General features: G+C 44.3%; 1 protein-coding gene across 1 annotated transcript in view; it reads right to left on the minus strand.

Annotated features, from left to right (window-relative positions):
* Positions 1 to 1770: 1770 nt before the first annotated feature.
* The window catches only part of LOC311247581 (protocadherin Fat 3-like), a gene marked incomplete at both ends in the record, with an annotated part of 404408 nt that continues 390439 nt past the window's right edge, over positions 1771 to 15739 (minus strand). Inside the window, 1 exon segment of the mRNA XM_084338612.1 lies at positions 1771 to 2540. Within this exon segment, the coding sequence (XP_084194738.1) occupies positions 1771 to 2540 (770 nt within the window).

Genomic DNA, 15739 nt, shown 5'->3' on the forward strand with positions numbered 1-15739 from the left:
CGTATTAGGGACATTGTAGGTGGAAAAAAGTAATAAATAAAATACAGAAATTTGTAAATTTTGTTTAAATTTAAATCAGATATTCTCTGAGAATAAAAGTCGTAAAATTCACGAGAAAATAAAAGGACATTTACGAGGGAAAAAACGTGAGCGGGCACCACTAGAGCGAACCGGTAGCATCTGAAGGTTATCGATCACGTGTAATTACTTTGTCTCTATAAAATCATGTCTCTAAAAAACATGCTGGAAGGTGAATCACAGCTTCTCCATCAGTCTAAGTATGCCATGCTATTGGCCATCTACTCGTGAGTTACATTCCAGTATGTGTGAAGAGATTTTACTAGTGCTGTCAGGCGATTAAACATTTTTATAGAATTAATTACAGGATTTGTAATTAATTAATCTAATTAATCGCATTTTAATCGCATAACCATTTTAGGCCTGATATTTTATATTCTATAATCATATTTCAAATTGCATGTGTCTGGATGGCAGAATTCAGTACTGTATCTACAAAACCTTCTGTTTAATCATCTTCATTTTTCAGGTCTGGTCAATTTTAGCATGGTGTTATTCAGTAAAAAAAAAAAAGGAAAAAAATAATTGAATTGATGTTCTCATTTGGTTCATTACAATTTACTCAAGCCTAGTAACAGACACAGTATTTCTGACACTGGGAATACATTCCCTGAGATCCATAGATGTCCCTAGAATCAGATACCAAGAACATGCAAATGGACCATTTAAAAAATGGACCATTTGCCCCGCTGTGTGCTCTCCTGTCCAGCACTGTGCCAACCGTTACCCGGACGACCATGTGGGCGAGTTGAGAGACATTTTAATAAGCAACTTGGGCACATTGTTTACCGGGGTGAGACAGTGGCTCGGGAGGTAGAGCAATCGTCTGGTAATCCGGAGGTTCCCGGTTTGATTCCCGCTCCTCCCGGGCAGCGTGACCTCTTAGTTATAGAAAATGTATTATTCCCAGTGGTGCTGAGGATTATATAGACACATGAAGAGAATAAATAAATAGCCTACATGAACACAATTACAATAAATAAAGGTTTCCTGGTATTGTAATTACAATATATTGGCAAAACCGAGGCTACATCTGGGATGTGTACCGACAGTCAACAAACGACAGCACAAGTCAATAAGAAAATTGCACATAACCTCGTATTATACTGTTGAGGTACTGTGTGTGTGTGTGTGTGTGTGTGTGTGTGTGTGTGTGTGTGTGTGTGTGTGTGCGTGTGCGTGTGTGTGTGTGTTGAAAAGTATGATTGCATTGAATGGAAGATGGTGATTAAATTATCCGGCACCATTATAAATTAGAAAGAGAGTCTCTTTTCATATTTTCATGATAATAAATACTCCATATATACAGTAGCTTTGGTAATATTGGTCATATAGTTAGCATTTCTACACAGTTAATTTCACCTAGCACCTATGTGTAACACAGATGATAAATTATACACAGGATGATTAATATTTCCTCTTATTATCGATCAGTGAGTCACTGGGTCTATTCTCCAATAAAAAACTGTTATTACTCTGCTTCCTTTGGGCTTTGAGTAATAACAGTGATGTCATTTCCATCGATTTCTTATTTTTTCTTGTCGACGTCGGAGCAATTGTCTTTTATTATCAGTGTATTCTACGGAGAATCCACTCCCTCGCATTTTAAAATCCCGAATATAAACAGCGTTGAAGTTTTTTGTAGGAAAAAAAATATCTTTTTTTTTGTCTATAGCTGTATCTTAGTCCCCGTCATCGAAACCCGGCCCAGCCGCCCTCTGCGGGCTCCGATCCCACAGAGGCTCTGTTGACGCGCGAGGCCCGTCTGGCCCTGAGGGACACCAGGTTCAGTAGCCTCTCCAGCTCGTCCCCGCCGGCCCCCACCGGGCCCCCCCCCCCGTGGTGGTCCTCCTCCGCCTGTCCCTCCCAGGCCCGCAGCGGGGGTAGCAGCAGCCGGGCCGGGTGCAGGTCGAGGCCCGGGGGGGGGCTCGGGGGGCTCGGATACCCCTCGTAGGCCCGGCGCGTCGGCGGGAGAGTGTCGTAATGGCTCTCCGGGCTCCTCGTGTGCCGCTTGTCCGGGTCGTGGTCGGACTCTCGGTACTCCTCGTATATCGGCGAGGAGCTCTCGTCCCTCCGGTCGTCCCGCGGCCACGCGTCTCCGTCTCCGTCACTCGACCGTCTCCTCTCCCACTCGCCCGACTGGTTCCTCTCCCACTGGTAGGCTCTCCTCCCCGCCTCCAGGCCCCCATCCTGGTTCCTCTCCCACTGGCAGGCTGCTCTCCTGCCGGCCTCCAGCGGCCCCTCGCGGCCCCCATCCTGGCCGGGTCCGGTCGCCTCGTGGTCCAGCTGGAGCGAGCGGGTGCTGCCTCCTCGCCTGAGGGGCCCGGGGGCGTTTCCGGGGGCGTGCCCGGGGGCGTGTCTGGGGGCGTGTCCGGGGCCGTAGCGGGTGCCCACCTCCGGGGCGCGCGGACGCGACGGCGACAGCCAGTTGACGGAATGGCTGGAAGACTCCCAGTGGTACGCTATGAGAGAAGAGTACAAGGAGATCAAAATAAATTAAAGAAATAGACTGCCAATTAAAAACCATGGAATATCTTTTAATGAGACAGATCTCAGGTAAGTGGTAAAAGTGGTGTTTTATTTTTGTTTCAATACTGTAAGTGTTAACTACTGTAGCTCTACATTCTGACAGCCATCACTGATAGTGTGTCTGGTCAGTAACGTGGGTCTCCCAGTAAACACAAAATACATTTTCTGGTATCCCGTTCGCCTGTATATTTTCCCCAACGGAGTTTCACTTCCGCGTTCGGTTTGCGCGATCTGATTGGCCACTGACGTTTCTCTCAGCGCCAATCGTGTTACTCCTAACAAACTGGTTAAGCTTGGCGACTCTTTCGAAGTCGCACTCTTTCGAAGTTGGTTAAGGTTAGGGTTAGGGTTAGTTGGTTAAGGTTAGGGTTAGGATTAGTTGGTTAAAGTTAGGGTTAAGGTTAGGGTTAGGGTTAGTTGGTTACGGTTAGGGTTAAGGTTAGGGTTAGGGTTAGGGTTAGGGTTAGAGTTAAGGTTAGGGTTAGTTGGTTAAGGTTAGGGTTAGGGTTAGGGTAACAGCCTGCTGGCGTGATTGTTAGGAGTAACGCGATTGGCGCTGAAAAACACGTCAGTGGCCAATCAGATCGTGCAAACCGAACGCGGAAGTGAAACTCTGTTGGGGAAAATATACACGCATCCCGTTCCCACTTTATCCAATCAGGAAAGAGAACCCTAGATATTTGCACTTATTTCAAGAAATCTTGCCAAGCCAAATTTGCTTACTGTACTGGTAGATTCGTTTACTTGTTTCAAGCACATATTTGTTTATAACTACCGTAATTTTCGGACTATAAGTCGCGCCTTTTTTCCCATTTATCGACCCTGCGGCTTATATAACGGTGCGGCTAATCTATGGATTTTTACAGCTACACAGCACAGTACATGTTCTGTAGCTACTATTGCACTAAATGGTAACACTTGAATACGATATGCAAATATGCAACTTGTTTGTTGAAATGTTAATAAATGGGAGCTTCCTCAAACAGCCATCTCTTTCCCGACAATCCCCTCTGTGCACGAACCCTTACATATGGTAATTAAACAATAAAACACCTGCAGCTTATAGTCCAGTGTGGCTTATATATGTACACATCATTCAATTTAGCTGCTGCGGCTTATAGTCAGGTGCGGCTTATAGTCCGAAAATTACGGTAAGTTGTATTTCTTATTTTGGTCAGAGCATTTTTTTTAGTTCTCTCTCCTGATTGGATAACGTGGGAACGTGATACCAGGAAATGTAATTCTCTGTTTACGGAGTGACTGTTGTTACTGACCAGACACTCTGGTGTCAGTGGTGGCTGTCGGACTGTAGAGCTATTGTATTATTTTAACATGTAGACCACTTATTTTTTTATCAAAGACACTACCACTCACAGCACATTTAAATCATATAATTCAACAATAATGTGAATATTCCAATAGGAGAATAAGGTAGGAAACAGAGAATAATGGAGTAAGATGGGGAAGAGATGACAGAGATCAGCGTTGCATAAGACTCTCTCTACAAAAAGGTCACAGTAGGTGTTTGACTATACAAGAGTAGCCTACATTTGAAAACCCTGGACCCCAAATGCACAACGAGTTACATGGTTTGTTACGTACTGTACTATGCTCCCGCGCAATAAGAGTGAAATCAACTGGATTTCCGACCCCGTTACTATATGTAAGAATGCGCACTAAGTCGGAAAGCTCGCCCACCGGGTCGACTGATTTTGCCACCGTTACCTCTCTGATTGCAGTGGTGGAAGAAGTACAGTTCCTTTACTTAAGTAGAAATACCCAGATAAATGAGTCCTCCATTCAAATTCTACTTGAGTAAAAAGTATTTGCTATTGAATGAACTTAAGTATCTAAATTAGAAGTACACATTCAACATGATGTTTGTGTATTCTAGTCCTTATGAGCATTCAAACCTTGATCCATTGACCTCTAAAGGTTATGTTAAAGTGGTACATGGTCCAGTCATGCTGCTCTGATTAAAGGTCATGTTAAAGTGGTATGTGGTCCAGTCATGCTGCTCTGATTAAAGGTCATGTTAAAGTGGTATGTGGTCCAGTCATGCTGCTCTGATTAAAGGTTATGTTAAAGTGGTACGTGGTCTAGTTATGCTGCTCTGATTAAAGGTTACGTTAAAGTGGTATGTGGTTCAGTTAGGCTGCTCTGATTAAAGGTTATGTTAAAGTGTTACATGGTCCAGTTATGCTGCTCTGATTAAAGGTTATGTTAAAGTGGTACATGGTTCAGTTATGCTGCTCTGATTAAAGGTTATATTAAAGTGGTATGTGGTCCAGTTATGCTGCTCTGATGAAAGGTTATGTTAAAGTGGTATGTGGTTCAGTTATGCTGCTCTGATTAAAGGTTATGTTAAAGTGGTATGTGGTCCAGTTATGCTGCTCTGATTAAAGGTTATGTTAAAGTGGTATGTGGTTCAGTTATGCTGCTCTGATTAAAGGTTATGTTAAAGTGGTACATGGTTCAGTTATGCTGCTCTGATGAAAGGTTATGTTAAAGTGGTATGTGGTTCAGTTATGCTGCTCTGATTAAAGGTTATGTTAAAGTGGTACATGGTTCAGTTACGCTGCACTGATTAAAGGTTATGTTAAAGTGGTACATGGTTCAGTTATGCTGCTCTGATTAAAGGTTATATTAAAGTGGTATGTGGTTCAGTTATGCTGCTCTGATTAAAGGTCATGTTAAAGTGGTATGTGGTCCAGTTATGCTGCTCTGATTAAAGGTGATGTTAAAGTGGTATGTGGTCCAGTTACGCTGCTCTGATTAAAGGTCATGTTAAAGTGGTATGTGGTCCAGTTATGCTGCTCTGATTAAAGGTGATGTTAAAGTGGTATGTGGTCCAGTTACGCTGCTCTGATTACGTCCTCTTGACGTTTTCTATGCAAAATCATTTCCCTCAAATTAACTAGTAAGTGATGGCTTCAGATAAATGTAGTGGAGTAAAAGTACAAAGATCCCTATAATTAAAACACTCAAGTACCTAGGAATTGTACTTAAGTACAGTACTTGAGTAATACTACTTAGTTACTTTCCACCACTCTCTGATTGACTGTAGTTCTCGCTCAATTATGTGTTTTGTCACGCGCGCTTCCAGGTCCCTCTCCGTGGCTGTGAGGGCAGGACGGCAGTGCGCTTCACTGGCCCCCCGCGGGGCTCACCTACGCAGCGGGGCGCTGAGCTGAATCAAATCATGAATCTATGAATGAATCATCTTCACCTCCCTTAACAACAACAGCCATCACCAGGCATCCAGTGCAGATAAGTGAGTCCACCACCAGGCGGCCGGGCAATCTGAGTTCAGCCTCGACACGGAGGGAGATCTGATCAATACTTTCAACACATTTCCTGTGTGAAGACGTGATTTTCTAAAGTACATTTTTTTTTAAATTTATACACACCATCCTTATCCGCGATGGAGTCGGTGCCGCCAAACAACTTGTGGTACTTGTCATATATGGCACTTGTTACATGTATATATGGCACTTGTTATATTTATGACACTTGTCATATATGATACTTGTCATATATGGCACTTGTTACATGTATATATGGCACTTGTTATATTTATGACACTTGTCATATATGATACTTGTCATATATGGCACTTGTTACATATATGGCACTTGTTACATGTATATATGGCACTTGTTATATATGGCACTTCTCATATATGGCACTTGTTACATGTATATATGTCACTTGTTACATATATGGCACTTGTTACATGTATATATGTCACTTGTTATATATGGCACTTGTTACATGTATATATGTCACTTGTTATATATGGCACTTGTTACATGTATATATGGCACTTGTTATATATAGCACTTGTTACATGTATATATGGCACTTGTTATACAGTATATGGCACTTGTTACATGTATATATGACACTTGTTACATGTATATATGGCACTTGTTACATGTATATATGGCCCTTGTTACATGTATATATGGCACTTGTTACATGTATATATGGCACTTGTTACATGTATATATGGCACTTGTTACATGTATATATGGCACTTGTTACATGTATATATGGCACTTGTTACATGTATATATGGCACTTGTTACATGTATATATGTCACTTGTTACATGTATATATGGCACTTGTTACATGTATATATGGCACTTGTTACATGTATATATGGCACTTGTTACATGTATATATGTCACTTGTTACATGTATATATGGCACTTGTTACATGTATATATGGCACATGTCACCTACGCACTATGCCATGAATCAGGGTCAAGTTCGTTTGCTTTTGAATGGAACACAGAGTCGCATTAATGAAACGTGAGGGAGCGAGATATCTGAGCTTTTATCTCAATGTGCTTGAGAGCACTAAGCCTCGGTGGGAGGAGAGAATACACTGACTCTGCTGGATAATGCATGCTATTATGTATGTGTGCGTGTGTGTGTGTGTGTGTGTGTGTGTGTGTGTGTGTGTGTGTGTGTGTGTGTGTGTGTGTGTGTGTGTGTGTGTGTGTGTGTGTGTGTGTGTGTGTGTGTGTGTGTGTGTGTGTGTGTGTGTGTGTGCGTGCGTGCGTGTGTGTGTGTGGGTGGTTTTTTAAACCTAAGAAAAAACACAGCACTAACCAACAAACACCAACCCAAATTGTAATAGTTAATATAGGTATCTGGGGTCCCAAAACCGCAACTGTCTTTGTGGGTTTTCCTTTGCTGAAAATACTGCACAGATGATGCATCCCAGCAGCCTCTACACCCCTCGGTCCTGTTCCCCACGGGCCCTTTCTGTGTCTGTAGCTTTAAGTGCGAATGAGCTGCACTTACGGGAAGCGCAGCGATGCACTTGACTCACAAACTTCAGACGCCAGACCAGACGTCGCAGATCTTAATATGAACGATCCAGCAGTTGCATAATCCTACTTCTCACTACGTGTGAGGGAGAGGCATATCTGAATGGCTTGTTAAATCGCATCTTTTCAGACCTACACTGTAAAAAATAAATGTTTTTTCACGGGAAATTCACTGTATTATTTTACAGATTACTTTTGTTTTTCTACTTTAAGTGTAAATGCCATAAAATTACAGTAAATGACCATTTGTCAAAATATTAACCATTAAATAAAGGTTGTAATCTGTAAATGTATTTGATTTTACTGTAATTTGACAATAAGTATTTGGCAACCATTGATGCCAGACAATTACTGTTTTCTTGCAGCTTTTTTTCTTACAGTGTAGGCAGCCCAAGGACACTATAAAAGAAGGAAGGGACATCACACGTCACTGTGTAGCGTGTGGACCCATGTTGGTGCCAAGTGTGGAAACTTTCAGTTCGGCAGACATGGGGCCTCATTCACGAAGCGATATAAGAACGAAGAGATTTCGTTCTTAACTAGCATTTCTTCGTATTTTGTTCTTACCTGGGATTCAGCAATGTTTTCTTATTTTTGCTTTTCTCTCAGGCAAGACCAAATTCTAAGAGTGGCACTCTTACCCAGATAAGAAACTCTTACCCAGATGAGAAACATTTTAAAAAGCCTACCATTCATAATAATAATACATCAGATTTATATAGCGCTTTTCCTAATGCTCAAAGACACTTTACAAAACAAACAATACAATACAATACAGTTTTATTAGAGAAAATAAAAATTATATATAAAAAGGTGAGAGAGGAAGGAGTTCATGGGTTGAAAGTAGGGATGTCCGATATTATCGGCCTACCGATATTATCGGCCGATATTGGCATACAAATGTGATATCGGAAAATATCGGTAGGCCTATCGGTTTAAAAAAAAATATAAATTGTTTTATTATTATAATTTTTTTTTTTACATTTATTTAACATTTATTTACCCAGGCAAGCAAGTAAGAACAAATTATTATTTTATTTATTGTCAAAGTATGCATAATGTTGTGTTAATTACACGACAAGAGATATGTAATGTTAATTACCTGAAATTATTCAGTTTTTTGGGGGGGGAAACCCTGCATATATTGGTATCGGTATCGGTTGATATCGGTTGATATCGGTTGATATCGGTATCGGAAATTAAGAGTTGGACAATATCGGTATAGGTAAAAAAGCCAATATCGAGCATCCCTAGTTGAAAGCAAACCATTGGTCAATTGCCCCCAAATACGACTTTATAAACCCAGAACATTTCAATAATAATAATAATTATTATTATTACTATTATTATAACTTATAAAGCGTTCTGCTTCTGAAATGGATTATATATTGCTGTTAGAACAGTTAGATGCTCTGGCCGTATGCATAGAACGCATATTTCTCTCCTCTCCTCTCCTCTCCTCTCCTCTCCTCTCCTCTCCTCTCCTCTCCTCTCCTCTCCTCTCCTCTCCTCTCCTCTCCTCTCCTCTCCTCTCCTCCCCTCCCCTCCCCTCCCCTCCCCTCTCCTCTCCTCTCCTCTCCTCCCCTCCCCTCCCCTCCCCTCCCCTCTCCTCTCCTCTCCTCTCCTCTCCTCTCCTCTCCTCTCCTCTCCTCTCCTCTCCTCTCCTCTCCTCTCCTCTCCTCTCCTCTCCTCTCCTCTCCTCTCCTCTCCTCTCCTCCCCTCTCCTCTCCTCTCCTCTCCTCTCCTCTCCTCTCCTCTCCTCTCCTCTCCTCTCCTCTCCTCTCCTCTCCTCTCCTCCTCCCCTCCCCTGCTCTCCTATCCTCTCCTCTCCTCTCTGCTCCACACCTACAAGTTCTGAGCACTCTGGGTTTTAGCCACAGGGACCTTTCAGAGAGAGATGACAGGTGACAGATCCGGTATTTCCCAAACTACTGCGCGATCGGTTCTTGACAAGCGCGGAGTATACGCACTATACATTACGTATACGTATAAGTACAAGTATAAGTCTTTATTTGTCATCAGATTAACACACACACACAGACATGCGATGAGCGACCCACAGGAACACACACATGCACTGAGTCGTGAGTCGTGATACATGTGTGTGTGTGTGTGTGTGTGTGTGTGTGTGTGTGTGTGTGTGTGTGTGTGTGTGTGTGTGTGTGTGTGTGTGTGTGTGTGTGTGTGTGTGCGCGCTCGGACGTGCGCTAAGGCTGCCTCTCTAAGCCGTTTATTTATCCTGTTGAATGAATCAGCATGCAATGCCGAACCTCTCAAGCTGTTTTGCAGACGCCTCAATCGCCTTATAAGGAGCAGGCGAGGCGTGTCTGTATGCAAATGAATTGAGCGCGAACACGTATTTCAATTTAAGAACAGGTGGGATTCATCATTCAACACACCTGGGTAAGAACGGATTTGGACTTTAAGAATGGCTTGATGAGGTGCGGCTGGGTGGCGCAGCGGACTAAGCGCTCGTCACCAACGCGAGAGACACTGGTATCGAATCCGGCTGTCAGCGTTGCCTCCGGCTTGGCGGTAATCTGGTCGTTGTAAACAGCGACTCCTACAGGTCGGTCAGGGCGCCTGCATAGTAAGGAAGGGAGATGGTGAGGGTAGTGTGAGCCTCCCACACATTACACCTCACCAATGAGAGTCCGCGCTGGCAGGTGACAAGAAGTGGCTGGCTGACTCCGCATGTATCGGAGGGGACATGTGATAGTATCCATCAACCCTCCCTAGACCGACCGGTGGGGGGCACATGCGAGCAACGACCAGGAAGGGGAGGGCGGAATTGGCATGACGACTAAATTGGGATGGGAGAAAAATCACAGAAAAACAGGAGGAGGAAAAGTGGATAAAAAAAGAACGGCTTGATGACTGTGGCGGTGGCTTTTCTTATTTTTCTCTCAACAGACAGGTAAGAAAGAATATAAGAAAAATAATAAGAGAGTATAGGTGAATGAGGCCCATTGAGTTGAATGGGATCAGCCATCTCCTCGTTTATGCATTTAAGCAGGTTATTACCTCGGATGTCAGAATCATGGGGCAATTTGTTGCTTTGTTAACTAGCTAACGTTTGATATATTGTTTGATGTCTCCTCAGATAGCTGGTATATTTTAAATACAGGCTTCAATAGAACTGGCACCAAAGTCTGTCACCACTGTATATTTGAATACCGCTTATGTCACAAATGTATCAGTACTAAATACCTGTATGTCCCTATGCCATAAATGTCATGTATGTTGTGTATGTCATAAATGTCTATATGAAATGAAAATGGGGGACCCTGATGGAAACAAGACAAACGTCTTTCTCTGGTCTGCATCCCCTTAACAATTGTATGTATTGAGCCGTACTGTATTGTACCCATTCTGCAATCTGTTAAATAAAGTTTTCATTCATTCATTCATTCACCAGGCCGAGCTCAAAAAACGCTGGTATTCTGACGTAATGACTCATCCTTCTTTTATAGTTTCTATGAGGCAATGTGGACAAATCTGCCTGACGTCTCCCATTTCACAGTCTGTGTGTTAAGAGACGTACACAAGCACTGAACAGCAGTGTTCGCGTTCCCGGAGGCCTATTCCTTAATGCCAAGTCAGTAGTGCTGCTTTTGCTTCCGCGTTTTCCCTGATTGGCTGCGCCATGCCCCGCGGCAGGCGCGGCAACCGCAGAGCAGAGCGGCAGAGCGAGCGGAGCGGCAGAGCGAGCGGAATTAGGTAACCGCCGCAGGAATCCGCCATGATTTTCATTCCGCGCTTCAGCTCACCTGGCAGAGCAGCGGTCCTGCGGTTCGTTGTTGACGCGTTCGAATCCCATGATTTTTCTTTTTTTAACGTGATTTTTTTTTTAACGTGTATTCTTTTGCCGGTTAAGGTTAGGCATGGTTAAGGTTAAGGTTAAGGTTAGGCATTGTTTCGGAGTTGGTTAAGGTTAGAACGGTTAAGTTTAGGCGCTGTTAAGGAGCTGGTTAAGGTTAGAGTTTGTCAAAGAGAATGGCAATATTCTTTCTATGGTTAAGGTTAGGCATGGTTAAGGTTAAGGTTAAGGTTAGGCATTGTTTCGGAGTTGGTTAAGGTTAGAACGGTTAAGTTTAGGCGCTGTTAAGGAGCTGGTTAAGGTTAGAGTTTGTCTTAGAGACAGCCTATTTCCGCACTGCCGCTCTCCCGCGTTGCCGCGGTCACATGGTCAAATTGTCACATTCTTGCACTCATGACCTGTCATAAAGCCACACGCTTCCCGGAGACCCATCTGTCGCCCCTCTCATCCCCGATGAAGCGGTGGAGGAGCTGGTGGGATTCTCCGTGCACCGGGCTGACCGCGACTTTGTGGCAGTAAACAAGTCTAGAGGCGGGGGATTGTTGCTCTTTTTGTAAACGCTCGCTGGAGCTCGGATGTTACAGCGATGGACCAGCACTGTTCCACTAACTTAGAATCTTTATTTTTACTCTGCCATCCATTTTACTCCCCCCGTGAGTTCAGCTCTATTATCCTCGCGTGTGTGTATATTCCACCCGATGCAGACGTTGATGCTGCACAAGACGCACTGGCTGAGCAGGTTCTAAGAGCTGAACTGAAACATCCTGATAGTCTGGTGATCGGCCTCGGGGACTTTATCCAGGCTAATCTTAGCCGGGCTCTCCCGAGGTACCGGCAACAAGTTACATGTCCAACCCGGGGAGCGAACACGTTAGACCACTGCTACTGTGCGATTCATCGAGCCTACCATTCTGTCTCCCGTGCTGCGCTGGGCTACAGCGATCATGATTTAATCCATTTGATCCCTTGCTACTAGGGATGTCCGATATTATCGGCCTACCGGAATTTTTTATTTAAATTTTTTTTACATTTCTATAACCTTTATTTACCCAGGCAAGCAAGTAAGAACAAATTCAGATTTTATTTATTGTCAAAAGTATGCATAATGTTGTGTTAATTCCACAACAAGAGATATGTAATGTTAATTACCTGAAATTATTCCGTTTTTTGGGGGGGAAACCCTGCATATATCGGTATCGGTCGATATCGGTTGATATCGGTATTGGAAATGAAGAGTTGGACAATATCGGTATATCGGTATCGGTAAAAAAGCCGATATCGAGCATCCCTAGTTGCTACAGGCAGAAAAAAAAAATCTGTAAACCTGTAGTAAGACGCTTCAAAGTGTGGTCCGGTGACGCTTGGCTGGAGTGTGCGGGCTGCAACCAGGGCTTCCTGGAGTGGGCGGGGCCAGAGGCCGGCAACAACCTGGACGAGTACACAGAGACTGTGATGTCATTTGTCAGCTTCTGTGAGGAGGCGTGTGTCCCCTCCCGCTCCAACAAGCCCTGGTTTACAGCCCAGCTGCGACAGCTGAGGGTTGGGCAGGAGAAGGCCAGGCGTAGTGGGGACAAGGCTAGTTTTAAGGAGGCCAAGCACAGATTTGAGAGAGCAGTGAAGGAGGCGGAACAACGCTTCTCTGCATGACACTCTCCCGGGACCTGAAATTGGAGCTGAACACCATCGCTCTCAACAAAAAGGCCCGGAAGAGGATGTTCTTCCTACGTCAGCTGAGGAAGTTCAGGCTGCCGAGGACCATGATGGTCCAGTTCTACACCGCCATCATCCAGTCCATCCTCACCCTCTCCATCATCACCTGGTTCCCTGCAGCCACGGTCGGGGACAAGGCCAAGCTGCAGCGGGTGAAACGCTCGGCGGAGAGGGTGATGATCGGCTGCCCCCTTCCCTCCCTCGAGTCCCTACATTCCACCAGGGCCTTGAGGAGGGCGAGGAAGATCATGGCAGACCCCGCCCACCCGGGTCACGGCCTCTTCATCATGCTCCACCACGGCAGGCGGCTACGGCTGCCCAAGACATTAAAGTCCCGCCATAGACGATCAGTTTCTTCCCCTCAGCAGCTCGGCTGGTAAATGAGTCAGGTGTCCCCCTGCTCCCCCCCCTCTATGGCGAGCTGCTAGGGCTGGACCTCTGGACTTGAACTGTGATGCACTGTATCCATGTCCCCAACCACTGCACTTTTACTGCAGTGGCGGCTCGCCACTAGGGGCGCTCGGGCGCCGCCCCCCCCCTGGTTAAAAGAGAGAAGAACAAGAATTTTTTTTTTGTTTTTTGTTTTATAGCCCTATAAATAATATAAACATGTTTAAAATGAATAATATTTACTCATTTTAAGTATGTTTGTGTTTCCAATGCACAATATAACGTTAATATATCAAATAAAAATAATCGTTTTCCTGAACAGGAAGTGACTCACTGTCGCATAGCCGCATTTCTCCTAGCCGTATTTCTCTCGGCCCGGGCTAGACGCAATAGCGCTCTGAGTGCTTGTCACTGTTTCATCGCTGTATCCGTCGCAGCCAATCAGTGCGTAACGCGCTGTGCGTTGAAATATGATGTTTATGATGGAAGCCGGGCACGATTTGAAGCGGTCTAGGCAAGCAGCCTTAGCAGCGTCTAGAATTTCCGTAGCCGCATTTCGCAGAGACGCTCTCTGATTGGCCGACGTCAATTTTTTTTCCGTAGCCGCATTTCACGGAGACGCTCTCTGATTGGCCGACGCCAGATTCTGTTGTAGCTATTGTGTAACTTGTGTTGTTGTGATCATGCAGCTATTTGTCTTAGAGCGTGACGGCAAGTTCTTTCGACGGTTAAGCTTAGGCACTCTTTCAAAGTTGGTTAAGGTTAGAGTTTGTCTTAGAGCAGGGCGATAGAACGCCAGGTAGTTTGCAGTCTGTTCGACGCGGAAATGGACAAAAGACATCATCACAGTACTTGTGTTATGTGTTGTGTGGTGCTAACACTTCGCTAACAACAAGCTATATGGCGGATGCAGTCTGGACAGTGGTCTGGATATACATCAACAGTCTGGGACAGTGGATTATACACTTTATCAAGCCCTCCTGCCCTGGACGTTTCGACTAAACAGTGAGTCTCTCTCTCTCGCTCTCGCTCTCTCACTCTCTCGCTCTCGCTCTCTCAACACAGCGATGCTTCCTGTGTCTCAGAGAAATGCGGCTACGGAAAGTATTGACGGTGCTTGGCTTGCTGAGATGACAATAGCGATTCAAAACGCGCTGCTGTGTTGTGAACTATAACATTATTTTAGCTGCTGCTGATGCATAATGGATGAATGAATGAATGGTGAGTTGTTTAAAATGACAACATATAGATGTGTTAATTATTTTATTGGATTGATCCGAGAGACAGAGAGAGAGATTGCTCCAGAGCATTTATTAACGTTACATTTTTACAACGTTACCTAACGTGAACCCCCTGCGACCACCCAACAGTAGATAGTACGGGCCGCTACTGTTTTACTGTCTTATTGTTGTCTCACTGCTCTGTCCTGTTTTGCAGTTATTTATTTATTATTATGTTATTCCTATTTGTGAAAAAAAATCATGCACTGTAATGTCGAATCACGTTCCATTTGTATATACAATATGGTGAATAAAGTCATCTGAATCTGAATCTGAATCTGAAAAGTAGTTATTCCACAATATGTGACCTTTTAAGCAGTGTGCGCTTTACGGAAACATACTATTCTCAATGGATAGATAATCAACCCTTTCAGGGGTCAAGTTTTCTGGAATGTTTTCTGTATCTTCAAATTGTACCACTTTCTTGGTACAATTGTAGTAGGTTAGCTTTCAAGGCCAGTAGACGTCGCAACATCACGCGAGTGTTCCGCTCCTCGAAACGTGAGATTGCACACCACGCCCGAGAGGGCTTGAGAAGGGACACGTGGGAGAGCGCAGTGATGCCAGTAACTAACGTCACGGTGACCAATCGCGGCCACTCTTATTGTCTGGGACCAAATACGGCCACGCCCCACTTCCAGCAAAAAGTGGGAATCTCTAGAATGGGTTTGGGGCGGCGCTGTATACGGAAGTAGCTCTCAAGGTGACGATTAGACAACACTTTTTTGTTGTCAGTAGATGGCAGCATTGGTTTAAAATTAAAGGCTGAAAATGTTGAGAACTACAACACTGCATTTCCCAAGAGCGTTAGCACAGGTCGCAGGTCACTGGGATGTGTCTATATTCTCCGACGTGATCTGAACAGCGTTAAACGATACTGCGACCTCGGTATAGCGACCGCGAATAGCCAACTAATTATCTTAACAAAAGTGCGCTGGTAGCGTTACATATGTTGTCTAAAGGGGGACATATGGTACAATTTAAGATTCTAATGATAATCGGCATATAAAGGACAACATAGAGCATCGTTAATTTGTAAGAAACCTCAATGAAAACGGCGCAGGGTGCTATTGTTATGAAAATGTGATAG

The sequence above is a fragment of the Notolepis coatsorum genome, assembly GCF_963971535.1.
Source record: "Notolepis coatsorum genome assembly, contig: SCAFFOLD_101, whole genome shotgun sequence".
In the NCBI taxonomy this organism is placed as follows: Eukaryota; Metazoa; Chordata; class Actinopteri; order Aulopiformes; family Paralepididae; genus Notolepis; species Notolepis coatsorum.